Source organism: Maylandia zebra, linkage group LG13, assembly GCF_041146795.1.
Source record: "Maylandia zebra isolate NMK-2024a linkage group LG13, Mzebra_GT3a, whole genome shotgun sequence".
NCBI classification, from domain to species: Eukaryota; Metazoa; Chordata; class Actinopteri; order Cichliformes; family Cichlidae; genus Maylandia; species Maylandia zebra.
The window spans coordinates 27,240,834-27,267,040 of NC_135179.1; the positions used below are offsets into that span (position 1 = coordinate 27,240,834).

The 26,207-nt window shown below is 40.4% G+C and overlaps 1 protein-coding gene across 1 annotated transcript in view; it reads left to right on the plus strand.

The window, feature by feature from the left end:
• Positions 1–26,207, plus strand: part of dntt (deoxynucleotidyltransferase, terminal) — a 106,303-nt gene that overhangs the window by 42,043 nt on the left and 38,053 nt on the right. Inside the window, exons 8-10 of the mRNA XM_004554552.3 lie at positions 779–881; positions 17,383–17,631; positions 17,976–18,059. Coding sequence (XP_004554609.3) covers positions 779–881; positions 17,383–17,631; positions 17,976–18,059 — 436 coding nt within the window. The remainder of the gene's footprint in view (positions 1–778; positions 882–17,382; positions 17,632–17,975; positions 18,060–26,207) is intronic.

The following is a 26,207-nucleotide window of genomic DNA, read 5'->3' on the forward strand; positions in this document are numbered from 1 at the left end:
TGTTGTGACGCTCACTTCTGTAGCAGGACGGTTTCCTCTGAGCGGGGATAAATTTCAGTAAGTCTACAATAGATTTCTGCATATTTCTCGCGTTTCCTCTGATTAGTCTGAATAACTCGCTGCTGTGCCGTGACTTAAAAGGATAGGCTTCTAATAAAAACGCTGCAGAGAAGTGTATGATAATTTACTTTTCAAGCGACAGAAAAGTAGGGTAGGAAAAAAAAACTACATTTGCTCCTCCTGATTAAATAATGGGGATGCTTTTGCTTTTCTTGCTTCTCTGCTCAAGTGCCTATGGATCCAGTGAGCCAGACAGAAGCTTTGATATGCCTTTTGTGCACATATCTTCTGCCCATACAGCGGTTCCGTCCAGAGCTTTTTCTTCTGCCAGATAATCACTTGATAATCACTCAGTACTGCAACATCTCTTATGTGCAGTTGTGCTGACAGAGTAAATGCATTGTGCAAGCCTATTCAGGGTCCATATGGGTCCGCTTTATGACACCGATCCAAGTAAAAAATGATGATTCTCATGAAAGTTAAAGCTCTGACAGCTGAGGCAACAAAAAGGGTTTTTACACTTAGCTACTGAAGGGAAAAAATTACTTGTTTGAATAATGAAAAAAAAGAGACAGTGCCATTAGCTTGGCTTGTTCTTTTAATAGCACCGTCTGCCACCCTCCCTCTTCATCAGTTAAATGCTATGACTAAAAGGTAATTCATTTCATTATTTCCAGGATACAGTGAGTGGGTAACTGTGCTATGTCTTTGTTTCCAGGGGGAAGGATTTTGGCCACGATGTAGACTTTATCGTGACCACACCACAACTGGGGAAGGAGGAGCGTCTTCTCACCAGCGTTATTGATAGACTAAAACAGCAAGTAAGTATGTTGTTTAGGTCTTTCTTAAAGCATAGTATTAGTATCCTGAATGAACACACTATAGGCTAAAGTAAATACAAAGATCCAATATTCTTGAGAGAAACAATAGACTAAACAAAGCAATGCTAATATTTTTTTTGAAACCTGTGTTTGTGGAGTGCCTGTGTGTTACATTTTTAATAAGCGGGAGTTCAGAGCAACGTTTGAACACTGCTTTGCATTTGATGTTAAATCACTGAGACTGGTTTAGGTGTCCATCTGTGTTTCTATATCCTGCATTCATAAACAATCCCTTTTTAATTAAACCCATCTTACATCCTGGGCCATGGTGGCACAGCAAGCTCGCACCACTGCACTGTGATGAGGCACATGCAAATACAGAAAACATCTTTATTGACTGCACAACGCAAGGTTGGCTTTGAGGGGGGAAAATGAGCAAATGCAAAAATTCCCAAGGAAATACATGAAGGTGCGAGCGGTAGTTCAGACTACAAGGCAAGTGTTTCCAGAGCAGCACCAAAACAGTGATAGACACAGCTGAGACAAGTGCTTGTTGTTGCTGCATGCTGAGTAATAGAGATACTGAAGCCAGCTATCTGTCGGCGGTGTGGGAAATGTGAGAATGTGGAAGGCTTTTGTTTGTTTTAACATTCTGGTGGCGTGATTCATACGTCATTGCAGACATCTGTAATTATGCTTATATTAAGTCTTAACCTAGATTGCTGAGATTATTCATAGCTCAGTTCAGGTTCTGCAGTCATGTGATTTCTAACCACATGTTATCTTGTCTGCCATGATGGAAGCGTGATGCTGTAAGGTCAAAAGAATAAGGAGCTACCCAGGCCTACAGGCTGGTCTGCAACCATCTGGCAACCACTGGTCTTGAGGGAAAAACATTTATCCCCCGTTGGTAAATTGTTGTTGGAGTTTGATGGCAGTTGCTGTGAAATCAGTTGCTAAAGCCTGAGTCATGCAGGCCTAGAGACCAATCAGTGACCTCCTGGCAACCATTAGCTGGTTAGGAAAAATGTGTATTTCCCAAGCAGTTGTCGAAAACTTCCTTGCAATTGCTATGGTTGCTAGGAGAGCTCAAACACTTGGAAACTACTCCTTCAAAGTAAAAGGTTTAGTTTTACTTTGAAGGTGAATGTTGTCTGTTTTCTGTGGCTGTATCACTTCCACTACGCTGGACAACTCTTAAGCAATGCACATATGACATCATGTGAAAAATGTCTTAAGACAAAGTCATCAGTAATAACCTGCGTTGGTATCCAAGTTACTGCATCTGAATCCCTGCTCAGGACTGACTGCTGTCATATGTTGATGCACATTTGACATCATTTTTCAGTGCGCACGGTAAAAGAACAGTACATCAGCCACCTGTTTTCCCAGCCCTAACCGATTTGTTTCAGTGATGAAATGGAACCATGTAGTTACCAAGATGTCTAGCCAAATAGCAACAAAACTAAACATCAAAGGATATCTTGCAAATCTAAAATCAGTGGATTTTATGAAACAGCAGCATCTGATGCTTTTGCAGTGAGGATGGATTGTGTCCTCCATGTTGCAATTTTTAAAACATATCTGTAAGTTTTTAAAGTTTTTAATAGTCAGGTAGTAGATGAATTATCAAAATCTGGTTTAATAAACCATATGTTTGTGGTTGATAAACCCAATGACATCACATATTGTGGGTTCTGTTTCATGCTTACATTTGTGTATCTCATCAGACTGTTTTAACTGGCAGGCCATAGCAGGCAAAGTGCTGAAAAACTCAACATGTTCGCTCATTCTCTAACACCACGTGAACATCCATCCATCCTTCTGAACATATTCAGGAATTTTTGTGCTGCTTTGGAAATAGATTTGAATTGTAATCTCTGGGTTTTGCAGCCGGTTGTATTATTTGTGTTTTGCCTATAGCATGGTTTCTCCTAATCGGTATGATGAACCCCTCAAGGCTATAACAGTGCTGAAAAAGAAGTACAGAAAAAACCCCCAAAGAGCTGTGCTTAGGGTGCACACAAACATCAGTGCACCAAACAATGCAACCATGTTCAACATAACCACAGTTGTAACCATGGAGAATAACAGTAAGAGTAACAAACAAGCTTCTCATAAGATCATATTAAGCCCACTGTTATACTGCAGCTCAATACATTGCTAAATTAAAAAAAGCTGCACCACAAAATCTAGGTTGAGAATAAAATATGTTTCTTACACACCAATTTGCACATTCCTAAAATTCTGGCAACAAACCAAATTTTTGTTTATTACACTGTCCCTTAATCTTTTCAAATTTATTTATTTATTTTGTGACATAAAACATTTCAGTCTTCAGTTAAATGATGAGTAGCAGAGGGTTTGACTTTTGACCTAGGGGTGGAGCAATCTTTTTAGGTGCCAAAACTACATGTGACAGAGTGCCATCTACTGCTGAGAAGAATATCATTTTTATGCATGTTTGAATTGAAACAGAAATATATTTAAAAATTGTGCATGTTCAAAAACATCTGAAGAAGTATTTTATGTTGTTTATAGACAGATTCTGATTTAATGTATTTACTACTTAGTTTGTTGCCTGGGATGTGTAAGCAAATCATGCACTGGAAAAGCATGCAGAAAGTTGCAGGAAGTGAGGACGAGGACATTTTATGGGAGGAAAGAATTTGATTGAACAGTTAAGGTCATAAGGTCACTGCCTTGGTGAGGACAGCGAGTATGAAAGGATCCCAGAATCAGGTCTGAGGAACACTTTTTTAAAGATAACTTTAACTGAGATTATGGGTCAGTTAAAGGCTATACATATGTGATGTGTGTGGGGAAGCAATAGTATTCATGTTCATGTGTGTGTGGGAATCGGTAGTTTGGAGCAGACTTTATGAAGGTACCAGGATGCAATACTACTCCAAATGACAGATATGTGACATCCACCTCTGATTCATAAAGTTCCATACAGACTAGTTAGATACATTCAGACACATAGAAACACATACAATCACACATACAAACCTATATGTAATGCATGGTATGGCAGATAACACAGACACACAAACAGCAACACACACAGCTATTTGTGATTTATTACTTGGGAGTGGTTGTGGCTCACCTCCTTGACCAAAACCACACCCAACTAATTCATAAAATTCATACAAATCAGCTGCTGATTAAGTATCCTTGTAGCAAGATACTGAACCCAAGTTGCTCCCAGCGTGTTCAGGAGAGTCTGGACGTTAGATAGAAAGTACGTAGATGTAGAAAAGGTGCTTGTATGAATATGTATGATTTAATGGAATATCTTCAAATATGGGTAAAAAAGGGCTAATTCTTAGCACCCATTTGAACATTTTCCCCTGACTTTATTCCTATGCTTGTGTGACCTACATCAATTTTGTTTGATTGGGATCTGATGGTTGTGGAGGAGTCCAGTGAACTCATTTCCATTTTTAATAAACTAGTTTGAGAGGAAATGAGCTTTCTGACCAGGGACCATTGTACCTTCATTCACTACTGCTCATAGATGACAGTAGTGGTCCTGGTTCCTTCTGCTGCTTTAACCCAACTGCTGCAAGGTTTGATTTGTTGTGCATGCAGAGATGCTCTTCTGCATAAGTGGGAATAATGAGTTACTGCTAGTTACTTGAGTTACTGTTTCCTAACTATCACCTTAGGTGTCTGGCCATTTCTCTCTGACCTCTGGCATCAACAAAGGATTTTCACCCAGAGAAATCCTGCTTGTTGGATAGGTTCCCTATTTCAGACCATTCTCTGTAAATCCTAGAGATGAAAAATCAAGGTAGATCAGCAGTTTGTAAAATAGACCATCCCATCTAACCCTATCCCTATTGTGGGCAGTGTGAACTGTTCCCTAGATCTTTCACTCATAGGGGTTTTTGAATCACTCTTTGTCTGGTCCCTCACCCAGGACCAATTTGCCAAGTGAGACCGTACTAGTGGGCAAAAGCCTCCCGACAACATAGCTCCTGTGGACCCCTCCACCACCATAAGTCAAGTCACAGAGGGGACATATGCATATTCTGGTACATAATATATATATATAACTGTTGCACTATATGTTGAAAAACCTCCTGAAACCAAAAGCCAGTCTTTCACTCGCGGTCGCTGTAAGATACTGAAGTTTTCAGCATGATTCAAAACTAAATCACTTAAAGGAATTGGTCAATTTTTCATGATTCAGAGCTGTGTCCTTGGAAACACAGCTCCCTTTTTTTGTGAAAATTAGAGAGAAAGAAGTTATTTAGTTGCCTGCAATGAAAAGAGATTTGGAAGGTGTGAGTGATTCTAGGAACAAAAAAGTACAATTTAGCAGTTACATTAAGAACTTCTTTTAGGGCTTTCAAGGACCATGGTCAGCACTGGATGCCCCATGGTGGAAAATGGAGCCTTTAATGGAAAATGGGCAAAAAAAATGAGAAGTGGCTGAGAGGGGAGAAGAAAAAGAGAGACAGAGAAACAGACAGTGACTGTGAGCAGAGTGAGGAAATATACGAACAGGAGATAAAACAGAGAGACACAATGTTAATGTCGGATTATGTTTACATAAACACAGTGATTTAATTACTGACTGTACTCAAATGACAACAATTATTTGCTGCTAATATCATGGTAATGTGACAAATATCAGTGGGTTCCAGAAGTGCTCTACTTCAACTTGTTGCATAAAAGACATTTGCAATTACATGAAACTGGGGTGTTAAGCACAACAATTGAAACAAATATCCAGGGTGTTTAAATTATAGATAGACGTATGCAGTATTACACCTACCTCCTCTAGTTTTGAAGTTTTTATTCTGTGCATGGGAGGAGGAAATCAATGAAGTAGGCCAGGTTTATTCACCGTCTACTAGTTCATTCAGTTATGGAACTGCTCAACAGATTGGATATATAGTTAGATAACTCTGAGAAACAGGAATAAAATTCAAATGTGATGGAAAACTTTTTTTTTTCATCCATGAATAATGTCCTTGTGATTCGTGATTATTGAAGAGCAGCAGGCTTTAAAGCTGTAGTTCCTAACTTTCTCTAGTGGCCTAGTTAGAAACTGTGAAAAGTCACGGTGCCAAGAGACACATGAGATTTTTACTAACCTAACAGTCTTGAATAAAACTATTAACACAAGAAGACATTTTTAAATTCTGCGACTCACATTAATAACTTCTCCCACATCTTGCCTCACTGCGCCGATGTCACAAGGGCCAGATTATTTTAAAACACCTGATTATACGAGGCCAATAAACACAGGTGTTGTTTCTCACTGATCTAACAGATTTAACACGTGTCCTTGCGGGATCCTGAAGCTCTCTCCAGTCTGTACATATCTGAGAGTGTCACTTGTTTTCATGTTGTTTCTATCACTTTTGACTCTTCCTAAGACTGGACTTTTCCTTTTCTTGCCTCGTTTCCAAATTTATTGGGGGAAATTTACTAATTAAACCAAAGCCCTGTCCTTTTGCTGCTGCAAAGTTCTTCTTTTGGAGCCAGAATTAATTTTATTTGGGGAAGAGGGTAAAGTGGTAAGTAAGCAGTGAAAACAAGCTAGCTTGGTGTGCAAGCTTGGATTTATAAACCGATGCACGTACAGTACAAGTTTAAAACCACTTCTCATTTCTTCATATTTTGCTTCCAATGAGCCAGACTCATAATTTTTTTAAAAGTGGTGTTGAGCAATAGTTCTGATGCCTTTTCAAGTTTTTCTTTGGAACTTGGCTGCTTTATCCTTTTAGCTCGGAAAACGCAGCTAGTTTCAGCTGGAGATATGTTTTTGTGTGCTTAACTTTCAGTCATTCAATCAACTGTATACTTGTACTCAGCTGTAAACATGGTTTTAATGCTGTTTAGTTAGGCATAATAACACTGAGTCAAAGGTGACGGATTCACCTTTGGAGTCAGCCTCAAGTGGCCATTAAAGGAACTGCAGGTCTTGGCATTTCCTTAATGCTATATTCTGGTCAACCCCAGAGATTGCTGCTGGTTTGAAGCATAAAAGTCAAACATGTTATTGTTTTTTATCCCCCGTCAAAAACACATATATTAAGTCTATTGAGCTGAAAATGAATGAAATCCGTGGTGTTCTGTCTTGGTTTAAAAATCATGTCGAGTACATACAGTAGTCTCATCAGTGGCTGTACATGAAGCTGAGTTAGCTGAATTGCATGTTTTGCTGCAGGTGTTTTGTCTGATACTCCCCAACAAAGAGACACTGCCCATGAAAACACCAAGAAAACATTTCCTACTAACAGGACTAAATGACATCCCAGTCATTATGCCTCCCTTCAGTGCTGCTTGCTAAAAAGTCCCTATTAGTATAATTGCAGGCAGATACCTCTCCTCTGAGCAGGGTGACACATGCAGGAGAAAAACTTGATCTGTAAAAGGCCATCATGGACAGTGTTGGTTAGACCGGTTAGATAAAAACGGGCAGCGCAAGAAAATGTGGCTGTGGAAGGACTTTTCTTTGTCAACACTGTCTTCAACCTTGCATAAATGCATAGTTGAAGAGGGTCATGAAAAAGAGATGAGTGTTTGATAAAGAGCAGAATCACGCTGCCTGTTCTAGTCTAGTCTAGTCACTGACTTCTTTTTTGACATAGCTGGGGTTTAAAAATAAACCCTTCCAAACCCTCCAACCCTCCTCCATCCCCACCTCCGCATCTCTGCACTCCTTCAGAGGTCCATCCTGACGATAATTACCTCCTACTTATTGCATGTTATCGCGCGGAGCTCTCACCACTTGCAGCCACTTAAATCCACTATAGGCAGAGGCAGCGAGGTGAAGGTGTGAAAGGATGTGCGAATGTACGGGGATAGGAGGCAGAATGGATGTGAGACAGTGAATTAGGCAGGTAAGGGCAGGTGTTAGAAAAGGCTTTAGAAAGCCAAGAAGGGACGGCGTGATAAGACCGGAAGCTTTCTTCTCAGCAGGGTGGGCAGAATGGGGATGGAGAGGGGACCGTCTGGAGGGACGAGGACACAAGAGACAGTGATTAAGTGGAGGTAGCAGAGGTTGACTCTAAGTCGTGTAACCTTGTCATCTGCAATCGAGCCCCTGGGGGCAGACATGTCTTCACTCAGGCCTAATATCATAGGCAGCCCCTGGAACCCAACCCATCCCCCCTTCATCCAGCACCCCTCCACAGCCTGAAGGGAGTTAAAAATACATCCATCTCCAAACGTCCTTGTAAAAAGGGGTTCATCATTTTTTCCCTCCCCCCCCTCATTGCCCACCCCCTTCTACTGCTGAAATTCTGAAAGCATAACTTGGGGGCAGAAGCAAGGTCAGCCACCAGCTTCTGTGGCAGACAGATGAGATTCAGCTTGGCCCCGGCTATAGCGACGAAGAGACGGAGAGGGCCATGCCTCATCCTTCGTCCAGCTATCATTTCTGTCTCTAAATACTGTTTAAGCACTGCTTTGCAAAGGCTGAGGTCTGCATGCATTGCAGTCATTATGATGCCATTCAACTAAGGCTTTATTGTTCTGTGTTTGGTCAGCATGCTTGGTAATTGGAGAGTTTTCCCTGTGGCTAAATCAGTGATTCAGACAGAGCTGCCCATACGGCCGAGGTTATTCGGCAGTCACGGAGGCTTAGTCACTTTGAGATCTAAATAAAATTGGATCAGTAATGGCTCCTCCGACTGACACTGAGAGGACGCACATGCGGACAGATGAACAAACCGCTTTGCTTTCATTTCACAAATCAGTTTCTTTCATTCTGGTGAGGCCCTGTATCAAAGTCAAAGTGCATTTCAGATGGTCCTGGCTAACACGCTAATCTGCAACTTGAAGGCAGGGTTTGATGTCTCTTTTTTGCGAGTCAGAAAGAATGCAAGATGAGATCAGAGTGTGCCCGATAAGGATGCTGCTGTCTTCTGGATGCAGGTGGCTTCTGCGTCCACTCATCACACTCTCAAGAAAATACCTGGTGTAAATCATCAAATAAGAAAAACACTCAACCTTCTGATCACAATTTCAAAAGTCATGTTCACTTGAACCCCCCTCCACCCAGTGCTCATAGGCAAAAGCTTTCAGGGGAAAGATTATCTCCCTGCTGTCCTCCTCTGTAATTCCCTCTGTAAACAGTTCTGGTGGAATAAGCTTACTCTCAGATGATCGCTGACAGTACCTGCTGTGTAGGAGATGATTACAGAGCGCTATTGGGCTAAACAGCCCCCGGCGATGCTGAGACGGGGAACTTCATGACATCCTGTTTTTATGTTGGATTTGTGTGTGTCTGCGTGTCAGGCTGAAAAGGGAGAGAGTGAGAGAAATCAGTGCCGCTGTACTGTACTGCATGTGTGTAGGCAGCAGGGCCGCAAACCTCATCCGGTGAAGGGCATCCGCATTCAGGTACTTAATGGTCTGTGCAACTGTCACCATAGCTCATTAATGCTTTCTCTGAAGGCATCAGCGTGATTCAAAGCTGGAGAAAAAAATTTCTTTTTTCAGGAGGGGTCGGAATCAGTGACCTACATTTGCGGCCTCCTGAATCAGATGCGCTGCAGACGTTCTCCCACAGCTCGTCTCAAGTGTGGCTCAGGGGGATTTTAATTTCAGATTAGTCAGTATTTAAGTGCTTTTATGCTGTCATTCTGCCCTCATTATCCAAGTGAGAACTGTCACTGCCTGTAGCTAAGCTATTACTAAATGGAAAGGGAACTTTCCTGTCCGTGCCTTTTATTAGAAGGCGAGCGGTTATCTGTAATTGCACAGGGAGAGCGGTCCAGGGGTGCAGCAGCGGGTGACATCGTAGATTTCTTTTGCCTGCAGTTGCACAACACATGAGCTCACTCCTAAAGATAATTAGAGGAAAAGGGTGATTTCTTTGAGATCTGCTCCCTGGTGTGTCACCACCTAAGGTACCTCAGCGCCCTCCATCTCGGTGGCCCCCGTGGGGAGAGCTGTCCTCGTCTGATAACTCGTGCCGTTCGGCGGTCAGGCAGGATTGTTTAGTAATGGCTATCTGGGCTATGCTGACAAGGTGTTTAATGTTTCGTGATTAACCTCAGTCATCAGTTGGACAGGCAGAGTGGCTGCTCACTGCACTCTATTCCCCAATTATTGCTCTTTAAGGAGAGTGAAGCAAATTTATGGCCAGTGAGAGGAGAGTAGTATCCCAACAATTACTCTGGGTGCTGGAATTAAATTGACAATTTGTAATCTTAATCGCCTTAACACTGCTACACCCAGGGAGAAGCGAATTCGGCCAGGGCGAGGTCCCGGGAAATCAATTCATGGACTATCTGTCTTTTACCTCTTTTTCTTTCCCCTATCTACTCGTTTTTCTCCAACCCTCTTGCACTCACTCCATTTCACTCTCCTCTACTCTTATGGCTTTGTTTCTCATCAGTGATCCTCTCTCTTCAACGCACTGACATCTTACTTGGCAGAGATTTTCATTATCTAAGGAGTGGAGCCATTTACCAGAGAATGGGCTCCAGCCATCTACTATTGCTGACTGAAAGCTTGTTTCTCTATTGGGTCTTACACTCATCCATCCCCCCTTTTTTAGCACTCTCTAGGCCCATGACAAGTCTGAAAACATGCTCACACACTGGCCCGAGTTCTTTCCCTGGTATTCATAGCTTTACTGATGAAAGCCTGTGTGCACATTCACGACCACTGTTACCTTCTAGAGCTACTTTTTAGAGCTTTATTGAAACAGTTGAGACTTTCACACTAAGACTCTCAGTTTAACCAGTAGACATATTTCATTCTCTAATTATTTTATGAGTTTTAACCTGATGGATTACCACAACTCAAAGTCAGTGCTTTTTTTTGATCGTACAGTATAAATTTCAATAAATCAATGTAAATATTTAAAAGCAGGAACAAAAGACTGAAAGAAGAAGCTTTACAGGCTTGGTGATGATGCAGTGTTTTATTTCTTTTAACAATGACAACCAATTTCTCAGGATTTTGTCTAACGTCAGATTATACAGATTTAGAGTTCTGTTTCTTTTCCTTTTGAGATTTTTAAACATTTCAAATTCAAATTCAAATTCAAATTTTATTTGTCACATACACAGTCATACACAGTACGATATGTAGTGAAATGCTTGGACAACTGCTCGTGACCTAAAGAAAACAAAAAAGGAAAAGGCTATGAATAAGATAGGAAATAAATATGAAAAATTAAAAAGGGTAAATTTAACTAGGAAGGAATAAAATATAAATTAAGGTTAAAAATGAAATAACTGTACAACACAAATTAGAATGAAGGGTAAATTTAACTGGGAGAACAAGATAAAATATATAAATTAAAGTTGAAAATAAAATAACTGTACAACAAAATACACAATATAGAACTATATAAGAATGTATGAAGAAATATAAATAAATGTATACACAATAACAGCAGCATATACACAATAACAGCAGCGTGATTTAAGTAATGAAGTGAAAATAATGTCCAGAATGTCCAGTGTGTGTAAGAACTGTATGTGTGGGTCAGTACTGTGTGGTGGTGTGATCTTCCTGGCCTTGGTCCAGCACCGCCTGCTGTAGATTGAGTGCAGGTCAGGGAGCTCGGAGCGGATGGTGCGCTCAGCTGACCGCACAACCCTCTGTAGAGCTCGTCTGTCCTGCATGGTGCTGTTCCCGAACCAGGTTAAGATGTTTCCCGTCAGGATGCTCTCTATGGTGCAGGAGTAAAAGTTCCTGAGCACCTTGGAGGGCAGTTGGAAGTCTCTCAAGCGTCTGAGGTGGTAGAGACGCTGACGGGCCTTTTTCACCACGGTGTTGATGTGACAGGACCATGACAGGTCCTGCGTGATGTGAACTCCGAGGTATTTGAAGCTGTCCACTCTCTCCACTGGGCACTCGTTGATGACGGGGGTCTGGTAGTTCCTCTCCTGCTTAGTGCTGAAGTCCACTATCAGCTTCTTTGTCTTACTGACGTTTAGAAGGAGGTTGTTCCTCTGGCACCAGTTCTCCAGATTCCTAATCTCCTTCAGGTAGGCCGTCTCGTTGTCATCAGAGATCAGGCCCACCACGACGGTGTCGTCAGCAAACTTGATGATGGTGGTGGAGCTGGTAGTGGCCACACAGTCATATGTGTACAAAGAGTACATTTGATATGTAACTATTCAGATCAACAACAAAAACAGACAATCAACATGTGATGCTAGCATCCCAATGCATCAAGAATGTGCCTTGAATGAACTTTTCCCTAAGTAGGACACTTAGAAGGTACTTGGAGAACTGACGGACAAGAACTAGTGTAGATGGGCACCTCAGGTTTTTAGGATTTGTGAGGTTTTCCCAGTTATGCCATTTATTTGTGCTAAACTGCCACTACTTAATGTAATGTTTGTAATGGAAATTAGTTATTCATTTTTAAATGTTCCAGTATTATGAGTATATTTTAAATCCACAGAAGATGTATGAAAAGGGTAATCCATGAAATTGTAACCACTGAATTCTGTTTTTGGGGCCAAATGTGTCCTTTGACTGCTATTTGACTTGGTCTAAGCCCTGTGAGACTATGCCTCAGCACAACATTTGACACTACATGATAATGTTGCTGACACCATCACAATAAATGGCGATCTTTAGTGGGTGTAAAGATCGCACTGATGTGAATCCTTTTACAGTTTCTGAACGGAAATTACACGTAACTTCTAACTCATCACGCTGGCATCAGAAGTCAGAAAATCTCAGAGGCATTTACATTTAATTTAAGGAAATTGTGAATGACTATACCAGTGTTCATGGCATTCTGTCCATTAAAACCTTAAATTAGTTTGCTCAAAACCATAGAATCACTGTACTTCACACCCTTTACCAAATTGGTTTTAAATTGTCATTTCAGTCTGGTCTATTAGATTATTTAAAACAGACATATTTCCCACATAGCAGACAGGTCTGGCCCGGATCTGGTGTCAAACCGGTCCTGCTGACTGACTCCTGGCAATGTAAGTGGTATGTCAGCCAGATATGGGCCAGGCCTGGCACAGATGGCGCTGTTTATGTGATGGCATGCCACATCTGGCCCGACTGTGGTTTGTTTTATGTGGCCCAGGCTCATAGAAAACAGGTCTGGCCCAGATCAAGCTGGCACTTCTGACTGACTGGTGTCATGGCAGGGTGTATGTCAACCAAATGTGGGTCAGGTCTGGCAATGATGGCACTATTTATGTTCCTAATTTTATTTTAGTTAGAAGACCCAAATGCCATGTTGCAATACTATACTGCTATGGTAGCCAACTTTCAAATGCAGGTTTGACAGGTTTGTGAGTATACACTTTATCCAAAACCTAGTGAGGGTTTACTCATGTTTAGCACTGGGTGGCTGTAGCTTATGAGTGGTTCAATCACTGGCTCCTCCCGTCTACATCTCAAGAATGTGAATGTGTATGAATGTAGTTAGGAAGCACTCAAGTTAGAGAAAGTGTGTGATTGGGTGACTGTGGCATGTTGTGTAGAGCACTTAATAATGATGAATAATCCATGAGAGTAGAAAAGCGCTATATAGGAATCAGTCCATTCACTGTCTGAACAGAGTTTCCTCATGTTACTTTTGCACTATTATGTTCTGGCACATGTTGTTATTACATGGCTTGATTAAGGTACACATTAGGCTGACATCTGGGGCCAGAGCTGAAACTGTTCTGGGCCAGCAGTGTGTCTGCAACTGGCCCGTGGCTGCACACAACTTACACATGGCCCACATCCCACAAAGAATGACGGTCCTTTGGTGGCGCAGATCTGGTTTGCCAGAGGTTACACATGGGCCAGCACAGAACCAGCAGTGTGTTTGCAACTGGCCTTTTGCTGGCCCATGTGTGGGCCACCTCTGGCAAACCAGATCTGGGCCACCAAAGGGCCGTCACTCTTTGCGGTATGTGGGCCATGTGTAAGCACATTGTGTGGGCCAGATCTGGGCCATACCAATTTTGCTATGTGGGTTAATGCTTAACATTCAATTATTACCTCCGATTTAAGTTCCAGGTAAGAATTATTTTCTTTCAATCACTGCTGTCTTGATGTGAACGTAAGCTAATCTGATGGGGCAATTTTAAATCTTTACATTGCTGGCAATAAACTGTGAAACATGAAACACAAAGGTGTACCACTTTAAGAACATAATGTGTCATGTCAGGAAATTTCAAGTGTTTTGCATGTCTTTTCATGTGGTTCTGTAAAGGTCAGTGGGATGATTCTTGCTTCTTATGTATTTTTTGTTTCCCCATCTTGGCTTGAGGAAGAAAATTGTATTAATGGATGTGATGGTACAGGAGAGCTCACCAAAGTCATTACGATTCGTCCTCCTTTAAGTAAGATCATTGAAAAAGCAGTTTCTCAACAGCTCAGTTACTTCTTAAAACAGAATAATTGCTACGATGCCTTCCAGTCAGGTTTTAGACAGAACCACAGCACTGAAACCGCTCTGACCAAAGTGTTTAATGACATATGTCTGAATACAGACAGTGGAAAAATGTCAGTCCTAGTTTTACTGGATCTCAGTGCAGCATTTGATACAGTTGACCACAACATATTACTCAAACGACTGGAGAACTGGACAGGTCTTTCAGGAACTGTACTAAACTGGTTCAAAACATACTTAGAAAACAGGAAATACTTTGTATCAATAGGTAACTTCACATCTGAGCAGACAAGTATCACATGTGGAGTTCCCCAAGGTTCCATCTTGGGACCCCTTCTGTTTAACATCTACATGCTCCCACTGGCACAGATTATAAACAACAACAAAATAAACTATCACAGCTATGCAGATGACACACAAATATATATCACAATGTCACCAGGAGACCGAGGCCCTGTACAGGCTCTTGGTAAATGCATTGAGGAAATCAATGACTGGTTGTGCCACAATTTTCTCCAGCTAAACAAAAACAAAACTGAGGTAATAGTCTTTGGCGCCAAAGAAAAACGATTACAGGTCACCAGAGAACTTCAATCTATACATCTAAAAACCACAAACCAGGCGAGAAATTTGGGTGTAGTGATGGATGCAGCCCTAAACTTAGAAAAACACATTAAGACAATAACAAAGTCAGCTTACTATCACCTCAAGAATATATCAAGGATAAAAGATCTGATGTCTCAACAGGACCTGGAAAAACTAGTCCATGCATTCATCTTTAGTAGGCTTGATTACTGTAACAGCATCTTTACAGGTCTACCTAAAAAATCAGTCAGACAACTACAGCTCATTCAGAACTCTGCTGCTCGAGTCCTCACTAAGACCAAAAAAGTGGACCACATCAGTCCAGCTCTGAGGTCTTTACACTGGCTGCCTGTCCGTCAGAGGATAGACTTTAAAGTTCTGATGCTGGCCTATAAAGCTCTGAATGGTTTAGGACCAAAATACATCAATGACCTCCTGACCCAGTATGAACCATCCAGATCCCTCAGGTCATCTGGATCCGGTCTTTTATCAGTTCCCAGAGTCAGAACCAGACACGGAGAAGCTGCATTCAGCTTTTATGCTCCTTATATCTGGAACAAACTCCCAGAAAGCCTCAGATCAGCTGAAACACTCAGTTTATTTAAATCCAGGTTGAAGACTCACCTGTTCTCAGCTGCATTTGAATAAAGCACCAAATCCACACTTTAAGCTTAAATTTCAAAACTTACATTTAACTACTGATTTTATCTACTGTTCTGATTTTATCTGTTTTGATTTTATATACTGTTGTTTGTTTGTTTGTTTGTTAATTAGTTAGTTAGTTTATTTGCTTGTTTTAATCAATTTTAAATCATGCTTTTTATTTGTTCTTGTTTCTAATGTCTCTGTAAAGGACTTTGAATCACCTTGTTGTTGAATTGTGCTATACAAATAAACTTGCCTTGCCTTGCCTTGCCTTCCTTCTATGGGGACCATATATATTTTTGCTAAATTTATGGGCCAAACAATTTTTAATAATCCGGTCTGCACAGAAATGTTTAGCCTGTCCAACAGACACTTAACAAATCAGGAGTTCATAGGTTACTTCCCTTAAAATGACAAATGCGACCCTGACATTGATCACAGTTTAGGTGAAGACCCATTAGGTGATCATTGTGTGCAAGTTTCACTACTAATAATTCTTGTGAATGACCCTTCAGTCATTTTGAATATTAACTCTTATTCTCTGGCCATCAGTTTCACATGGCTATCATCTATATTTTTCAACACTTGTGTGTGAAATTTACATCAAGTGTGAGCATGCAGCAATTTGTCATGTCAAGAAAAATATACTCATTCCTCAGCTCACTATTTTAAGAAGAGCAAAAATCCAACACTGCTTAAAGAGACATTACCATGACTCAGTCTTTTCAATACCCTCAGGCCTGTGTCTAAGCAGCCTTTTATGAAGAATCAGGTTCTGAAGCAAGTCGTTCATGTAAAGCAATACTTTTTGTTAGAATTTCATTCAGATTTCAGAGAGAACTACTTCACACACCCTGTGCTGAACCATTTTGATAATATCAGAAATATGGTGGCGGTAAAGCATTGAAAAAATAAAAGAGTTTGGTCAATGCACAATATGGAACTCTTTAAGCTAAATAATACCGAATGAGGAAAATGTCACATCAAATTCCCGATCTGATATCTTTATTTGAAGAGTTGGGAATGAAACCTGGCTCTCTTCATAGCTTCAGTATGCTTAAAGACTCAATTCTTGGTAAGACAGGGATGCGATTACTGCTGTCAATGATACACCAGCAAAATCTTCCAATTAAATATTTTACCAAATTATATCAACACAAATTGAACTGTTTTTTGGCAAAGATATTAGAAAACTCTCCAGCTTATCTACATTAACAGAGAAGTTTGCACGGGGAAAAAAAATCTGTTGGTTATTAAGAAAAAAACATTTCACTGTGAACTGAAGCATTTCACTCTAATTGTGCTTTTTGATCCAGGTTTAAACACTGAACAGGATTCTAGTAATTGAGTCTTTTTAAAATACAAATTACAAAATTCGATAGCTCGTGCCAGTCAGCGGAACACATAATAATGGAGGCTTTTATGTCCGTGCGTCTTAATTACTGGAACGCTGACAAGACATTATTCTTATTATTATTATTCTGACAAGAATGTGGCTTTGTATTAGGACTAAGGGGACAAAATACTACAAATGTTACATTCTTATGTCAGTCTTAGAGTTTTTAATAGTTCGGTTTCTTTCACTTCAGTGAATGTTCCTTTAATGTGGCCATTGTGGTTCTATAGGTCATGCTAATATTATTTTATGCAAAATATTTCTAGATTAAGATTTCTGTATGAAATAAACCAGAATTATCCTGCACATCTAATCATCAGATTATTTAGAATAATACTTTATTATTTTATTTCAGTGAGCCTGCAACATGTGCAAGCGATGCATCTTAGACATCGCCTGCACGTATTGGTTGCTCTGAAGCCCGGGTCAACATATTAAGATATTACAGATGACATTTTATAAACTGTTTTGTATCTTTGAGAAGCAGATGGAAAAGACCGGTGAACACATCCTTATTTTATTTTCTACAGGGCATTCTTCTCTACTGTGAATACCAGGCCTCTACTTTTGATGAGTCGAAGCTTCCCTGCCACAGGTTTGAGGCCATGGACCACTTTGCAAAGTGTTTCCTGATCCTGCGTCTGGAGGACAGCCAAGTAGAGGGAGGTCTCCAAACTGCTGAGGAAGACAGGAGAGGCTGGAGGGCTGTACGCGTGGACTTGGTGTCTCCACCTGTGGATCGCTACGCCTTTACTCTTCTTGGCTGGAGCGGCTCCAGGGTAAGAAGGATTATAGAGAATGAATGAAAGTTAGGTAGCTGCAGGAAGAAGGTGTGAGTAGAAAGAAATGTACTAGTAGTTATTCAGTACATCTTAGAGGTGCTTGAACCACAATTTGAAACCACAATTTGGTATCTAAGGCCAAGTGTACATGATGAAAATATGATTTCATATCAGCAAAGTCTCATATCCTATAACCATCTTGCTAATAACAATAATGAAAAGACATAGAAGTCCTCCAGGAATACAAAATGCATTTAGACATCGCTGTTTCCTTTTAAAGTCATATGGCTGACAAGGAAAATAGGTATTTAATTTCAGACTATCGATTCTTCCTTTCACAGCAGTTTGAGAGAGACCTGAGGAGGTTTGCTCGAATGGAGCGGCGAATGCTGTTGGACAATCACGCTTTGTATGACAAAACTAAGGTACATTTAAATTAAAACATTTCATTTTTAGCTGATAATTTTAAATTTGGGCATTTTTATGATAAACATATGATTCAACTGCATGATCAACGTAAACCTAGTACATTTCCATGAAGTGCTTTGCATTTATATTCATTCTATCAGTGATTTATATTTATTCATTCATTTAAAAAAATATTTGGTAAATAACTGTAAAAATAAGAAATTCTAACTGCACTTTACTTTTAATGTCAATAATGGATTGGAGTAGTTAATTCACACATGTACAATATTTAGCTTTATGACGCATTGACAGTCAGCTTATTTTGCTGTTGATCCCCTGTAAGAAGGCGTCCACTTCTTCAGCAACTCATCTTTTACTTGCGATACTACAGATGTTGAGTTTTCACAGAACATTTCTGAAATGAGGGGGAAATGCACTGATTTGCGTTTTGCAGGTCTTTTCAACTTTTTGCACCGACCGTTTTGAATGTGATATAATGCATGCCTCTTTTTTCTGTCACCTGCAGGTAAGTGGCATTCTACCATAAGGCAGGGTCTGTAAATCATTTATCTAAAGGATAAACAAAGAGCAGTGTCAGTATTTGTGACAGTATGTGATGTAGACATGACTGAAACCCATCCTGTGTAAGCTACAAGTCATATAATTAGAAAACAGCAGAAAGTAAGTTAGGTATTTTTAGTCCTGGATATTGTCTCTTGCAAATTTCAAAAGTCTTAAATTCATTTCTGTGAAAAATTAACATTTAACTGTCCTGGAAAATAACTACCAAGTCTTAAACTCAGACATCAAAGGTCAAGAGATTTGTGTGTCATTCCCTTGCATTTCAAAATCTTTGTAAAGAATGGTCACCATGGAGGACATCGGCACAGAAATTAAAATTTCAATTGAATTATTTCTTATAATCAAGACAGCCCATAAAGAGGTGTTAGGTCTGATCACAGATAAAAGTTAAAGTCATGCAGACCACACTTGAAATACGATAGTTTTAATTGTGCATACAAGGTTTTCTAAAACAGACAGCTATTTAAATATAACACTGTCAAACAAATGAGTTCAGTCAAACGTCTCTAACCTAAGACGCACAGCATGTTACTATGCAATGTACTGGACACCCTAAAGTGCACTATTCAATCTACCGGTTACCATCTCTTAGCATTAGTTGTATCATAACTGCTTAATTAGCGTAACCAGTGTTGAAGATGAAACAAATTCACGTGCAGTGTTTCTATTCTTTGTTTTAACTCATCTCAGTTTAAATGTCTTTTTAAAAATAATAATTATGTCCTAATATTCTGCATACAAAAAATCTCTGGGTGTTTTTGACATTGCCCACAATATCCATGATGAATTGCAAATTTAATTAGAAGATAACCACAAACAGCTTGTCTGTAAGTTGTTTGCAAAGAGATGTCTCAACCAAATTAATACTGCAGTGAGTAGACTTAATTACTAACCACGAAGCCATTGTTAAATTGTATCTTATTCTTTTCTTTTCCTTGCTTTTCTCTCACTGCAGCAGTTTGACACAGATGGCTATCCTCCCTGAGCCAGGTTCCCTCTGAGGTTTCTCTCTGTTAAAAGGAAGTTTTTTTTTCTGTCTTTTTTGTCTCACAAAGCACTGTGCACAGGTTTTATGAACTGACATTAAGTATTGTCTTTGAAGAAGCAAAGGAATCAGTCTCAAATTTGCATGATTCAATTGAAACAAATAAAAAAACCCACACAAAACAAGGTTGGTTGATCTTCTAACAATGCACTAATATATAAATATAGGCCAAACTAAAGAAGGACCAAAGAACTAAAGAAGGAAAATTGTGTTTTCATCAGGGTGAAATGATGGAGACTGTGGAGGCTGGGGCAGGCATTCTCTGATAAAAACTCATTCAGAGAAGGGCTGCCTGATTAAAAACAAATTTGCTGTCTAAACTTGAAATCTGTGTAAAGACAAAAGTAAAACATTATTTCCTTTAAGACTTGAGTAAACAACATGATAATTAAGTTGCTATAAGTGTGTCATGTGCACATACAAACTAGTGTATTTATAAAAAAAATATTTATGTAAGTATTTATGTATGTAATAGATGCCTTAGTGAAACAAACTCAAAACACTGGAAACTCTGCTGAAAAAATTAACTTTGCTTGTGTGCGTGCCTTGTACATATCATGTGTTGCGCGACTATTAGTCATGAATTGCTGTGTGGCAGGCAGGCAAGCAGGAGTGGTGGACCCAAAATGCAGAACTCAGACACGGAAGTGAAACTTAAAGTGCAGCTTTGTTGCTGGGAAAAAACTCATACTAACTAAACTCACCAAAAGACAAACAAAAGTCTGAACAGAGGAACCAAGGACTGAAACACTGGAAAAGAAATACTAAACTGGAGCAGGAGACTAAACACTAGAAACATGGAAGCAGAACACACAGCTAGTTGAGGGTAAGAGGATGAACAGACGTTAACGACGCGACACCGCCGAGTAGGGGAAGACACAGACACTAAATACACATAGCAGCAATCAAGGGATGAGCAACAGGAGGGGAACACACCTGGGGGAAATCAAAGCTGACGGAACAGGGGAAACGTAAACGGAACACACTCACATGAGACAAAGACCTTCAGAATAAAACAGGAAACTCAGACACAGAACCAGGCAAGACACTGAACTAAACAGACAGTTCACAAGCAGACAGTGTGACACCATAGACAGATGGAGGGAACACAGAGAAGTGGGAGCACAGGCAACCTAAACTAAACATGAGGGCAAGATAACAAAACCTAAACCAGAAATAATAATAATAATAATAATAATAATAATAATAATAATAATCATCATCATCATCATCATCATCATCATCATCATCATCATCATCATCAGATAGCTAAAGAATCAGAATATAATTATAATCAAAACCGTATCACCAGAGAATAAGAGCTAATCGATAATGGAAAAATAAACCAAAACATAAGAAACTCAAAATGCTGGTCGACTACCTGCAATAGTTATGCCTTGTTCTGCTAACGTCTCCCCTTAGCATTCCAGCTAAGTTAACAGTTCTAGCAATAACCATCACAGCCATATCATTACACAAAGTGAGATAAGCTTTTTTGGTATCAATTATCTACTTAGAAAATCAGTTTGCATGATTCATTTATATATGCAAACGCATATGCTCACAGGAAAATTCATTACGTACGTCTTGCTAGTACTGGACTGGACCCTCTTTTGCCTTAAGAGCTGCCTCAGTTCTTTGTGGCATAGATTCAGCAAGTTGATGTAACTAGTTGCTGTGGTGGCCATTTGAATACTAGCTTTATGTTCAAGAAACCAGTTTTAGATGAATTGAACTCTGACCAGGCAGAATTGTAGCTTTAACATGATTTGAGCTTTGTGACATCAGAAAATTGGTGGACGTTGGTCATAAAGGGATGAGCCTGGCCAGCAACAGACAGGCTGTTTCATTTAAATGACACTCAGCTGGTACTGAAGGGAATAAAATGTGCCATCATTGCACCACCCACCTGAGTGGTTCATACACGGCAACATGGATCCATTCTTTCATGTTGTTTATGCCAGATTCTAAGCATACCATCTGAACATCACAGCAGAAATTGTGACTCACCAGGCAATATTTGTCCAATTTTGGTGAGCTCACTTGAACAGCAGCCTCAGTTTCCTGTTAGCTGACAGGAGTGGCACTTGTTTGAAGCACATCTACTTCAGTGCTCGGTTTGAACTTCAACAGGTGGTTTGGACTATGTCTAAGTGTACTGAGTTGCTACCATGTTTTATGGTGTACCAAATGTTTTGAGTTGGTGAAAGGTCTGGATTGCAGGCAGAATGTTCGGCACTTGGACTCTTCTACAACAGAGCCATGCTGTTGCGCCTTTTCAGATTTACAAGCTTCCATAGGAACTAATGCAGCACCAAGAAGTTTGTTCATATATGGCTTCTTCTTCTGCATCTCTATGTGTGGATAGCAAAGCAAACTGTGTTCTGTAAGTTTTGTTGAGCCTGTGCAGTGATTGCAACAACAGAACTTCGATGACATTAAAATCTTGCCTGTTTTTTAAGCTACTGGAAGTCCCAGGCTTCTAACTTTCTACCTTTAAAACCCGCCTTCCAGCCAAATGGCTGGTAGGCTTTTAGCTAGGCTTTAGCTTCAGCCAAGTGGAAGCTAAATTGGCTAGTCATTCATATGTAAATTAGGTTGTTACCTGAGAATTCTGGAGGGGAGTGGGGGTGTGTGAAGGATTGCTGATTTCTAACTGCCAACTGCCTCTTTGTTTGTCTGGTGGGGGGGAGCTGCTAAAAGCTGTGAACTTCCTTTTGTGTTCGTCTTGATGCATTCTCAATTATCCAGGAATGTTTTATTAATGTTGTATTAATGTTTTAAGAACTGTGGGCATTCGATATTGATATTTAACCTTGTCCCTTGCACACAAAGATTTCTTCCCAATGTTTGAATCTTTCGATGACACCTATTCTTTTGGTGAACTTGGTGAACTTCTCTGCCTCTCCAAGATGCTCTTTATACCCCCAATCATGTTACTCACCTGTTGGCAGTTAGCCTAACTCGTTACAAAACATTCCTCTTGCTGTTGTTTTTAGCACCACTTACGTTTCAGCCTTTTGTTGTCCCAGATTCCAGGAGATGTTGCTGCTACATTTTCTCAGTTGTTTTCCGTGTTCTATTGTGAACAAAATATGGCTCTATGAAATTCACAAATCATTTCATTCTGCTTTTTTTCTTACATTTTTATATTGTGCACATCAGTCAAGCTGCTTTGGAAGTCGTTTATATATTGGCTATCATATTAACTGTAATTGTCGACACATAAAATTGAAGAAAAGGGAAATTACCTCATCAGTACGCCATAGCTTCAACATTATTTTACCATAAGCCGAATTTGATTTATTTGCCTGTAATGGGTCTTTGCTGTGTTGTGCCCGCTTTTTTATTTCAACGGTCTGCTGCTGTGCTGGTGTAATGAGTACTTCTTGATCCTGTTTGCTAACACCAACAAAGATGTGCTTTGTCTGAAGACTTGATGTGCTTGGGTGGAAATACATGTAATGCAATTTGTGCAATTTGTGCACACAACCATGGTTTAATCTAAACTTCCATTTGGAAGCACTTTAAAATAAAAAAGTCAAAGTGATCAAAAGTATCATCTACACAAACAGCAACACCCAAGCTTACGGAGCAGAACGCTGTATTGTAATGAGACGATGTTACACTGTTGCTCACTTCACTGGTCAACGATTTTTATTTGGATGGTGATCAGTGTGGATGATAGCTGTTGTGTTGAACAGCTACAGGGAAGAAAGCTCAAAGTTATTTACTGTAACACGAGTTTTCTTCTCTGAGCAAGAAGAAAGTTAGAACAAGAGCGAGAACAACAATTTTTAATTATAGCACTGCGCTTCGTGGGAGGTGGGCAGAGTTTGGCAGGCTCGATGCAGCGCCGCGCTCCATCTCCATCACACACGCATAAACAAATAAACGCGCTGCATATTCGAGTTCATCAGAGCAAGTTGAGTGAGCAAAAATATATCTTAATGTTTCAGTATACAAAAGCAAAAACCTTGTTAAAGTAAAGGTAATTGCATTTGGGAGCTCAGGGTTCATTTACACATTTCCAAATTAAATAAACAGCATTATGTTTGGCACAGTCGTATGTAGGTGCACGGTGCAGAGGGAAAGCTTATTCACAGCATAACCTATGCAATTTAACAACCAATTAACTCTTTTCTTGCCTACAGTGGTAGATCTAATTAAAATTTGCTTAGGAACAACTTTTCTTTGTTGTAACTTTGTACCTAATTGGCTTTTAGGAAGAACAGAAGAGGACAGTAGGTGTGCTTCATCTTGTAAGCTGAATGTCTCATGTGGTGGTGGTAAAAGCGAGATGATAAGATGGGCTGTCATAATTAGTAACCTGTGACAGAATCCACTTCCATCATGGCATGTGAGATATATTATAGGGTTTGTTTCACGCACGCAGAGAAGTCATTTTCCACATGTGAAAATTGGCTGTGACAACGTTTGATGAGATCGCAGGTAGGCAGTGGTGACAGACAGCTGGGTTATATTTACATTTTCCAGGCCAGCAGCAACAAGTGAGGGTGTTTGAATACATACATAAGTGAAAACCAACCCTAAAATGACTTTGTGCCTTTAACCCTGTGAACCCTGTGAACCCTAATCACATGCACGTTGTATTACCAGCAGGAAATGCGCTATCGCGGCTTTATTTATTCACGCAAACCTCGGATTTACAGCCACAGCTCAGACTGAGTTACGCTCCTAAAAAAGTACAAGTGCCTCAGCATAATCCTAAAAAAAGAGATTGACACGACTCTTCAGCTGAAGGACTCAATTATTCAGCAGGGAAAAGTTTATAGTACTGACAAGACGACAACAAAAATTCCAGGGAACCATCAATCTTCATGACAGACGTCTTCGAAGCTCGTGTTTATCCTATCCTCGCTACTATTCATTGCATCCTGTAAGGCACCCGCGGCTCATTTCCAATGCATGGGGGAGACAGGCAAGCCGTTTGAGTCGCGAGTCAAGCGGGACAAGGGTGTAAGGCGTATCAGCGGGCAGATCGACAGGGAAGACACCCTGTCACCGCAACGTCCCGTCAGCTGCTCCCTGGGGAAAGAGGTCAAAGTCCCCGAGATCACTGGGTGGCAGCTTCCTGACAGTTAATATACGCATCCAGCCAACTCAGATGGTGTTTATTTAAATGCAAGGGTAGAACCAGGCTTGCTGACAGTGCAGCCATCCATGCACTGGTGTGGACGGGGGGAAATCACACACACACACACTCACGCACGCACAGTAATTCTTGGAAAAACCTTGCATGCTGGTTTTTCTTTTTGGAGTTTGATTCGCTAAGATGGTACGTTAAACACAAAACAGAGGCTCAGATTCTAGTATGTGAGAAAGGTGACAAAATGCAACCACAAGGGAACTCATCAGCCTGCTGAGGATTTCAAAGTGTGGTAAAAACAGGCCAAACACACACTCTGTCACTGAAGCCGTGTCACCACTTGCCAGGACTGTAGTTTCAAGGTCGTCACAAAGCTTAACAGGGGAACGTCCAGGCAGAACTGTACAGCAGTGTGACCCGTTTTTCATTCCACGCTCCACTTTTCCACCATAATTAACGTAATGAAGATCAATTAACTGTCCCGTGTCTTGTTGCTGCCTTCACACAACGCTGACTGTTCCCTGTGTTCACGCCTTCGACTTGACCAGGAGAGGAAGAGCATCCTCCCCCTTGTGTTATTTTGTCCACACTCACGTTGTTAATTGGTCCGACGTATGGCTGAGGACAGGGCGGTAATAGGGCTTTCATCTTTTTCCTGTCCCTTGTAATTGGCCAGCAGATTTGGAGAGGTTCTGCACTGCCAGTGTGACTGGTGTCAAGGAAACAGGGGAGCGATGAGGACTGATGTCTGATTAAAAGGGTAGACATCCGTGCTTAGGACTAAAGGCGGTCATTTAGAGGACTTTAATCTTGCGAGCTTCAGAGTGGCTCTCAGTGGACACAAGCTGGTCTCTGTCTTATTATGAAATGCTTAAAAAAAGATTAGAGGGTGAAGCTCAAGCTAATGATCTCTTCCCAATTAAGACTAAGCTCAGGGGGAATCCATGAGTCACTGTGGGAGAGGTCTTCACAACTTTCTCAGTCATTCAGGGTTCATGTACACGACAGATGTTTCCAGGTTCAAACATTTGCCATAACAAAGTTTTATTAGACAGAATTTTTATTTTATTTTATTAGACATAACGGAACAACACATTCTTTATCTGCTTTATTGATGTAAGGTGATAGGTGTTGTTAGCTGGAGCTCCTCATGGTTAAAAAAAAGGCCTTACATAACACAGCGGGCCAAACTACACTGGAAAGAAGGGCTGAGTAGCAACTTTCACTGCTTCTTAAAAGAAACATCGCTCTATTGAGATGTTAAGCTACATTTTCCCTTATTTTTAATCCTGTGAACTGGCAGCTTGACAGGTTTCCAAACATTTGCCCCTCTTCGTTCCCAGACAGTCCAAGGAAATAAAGAGCCCTAAGACAGAACTAATCAGTGTTTCCATCACACAACATCTGAAGAACTGTCGAGATTATGCA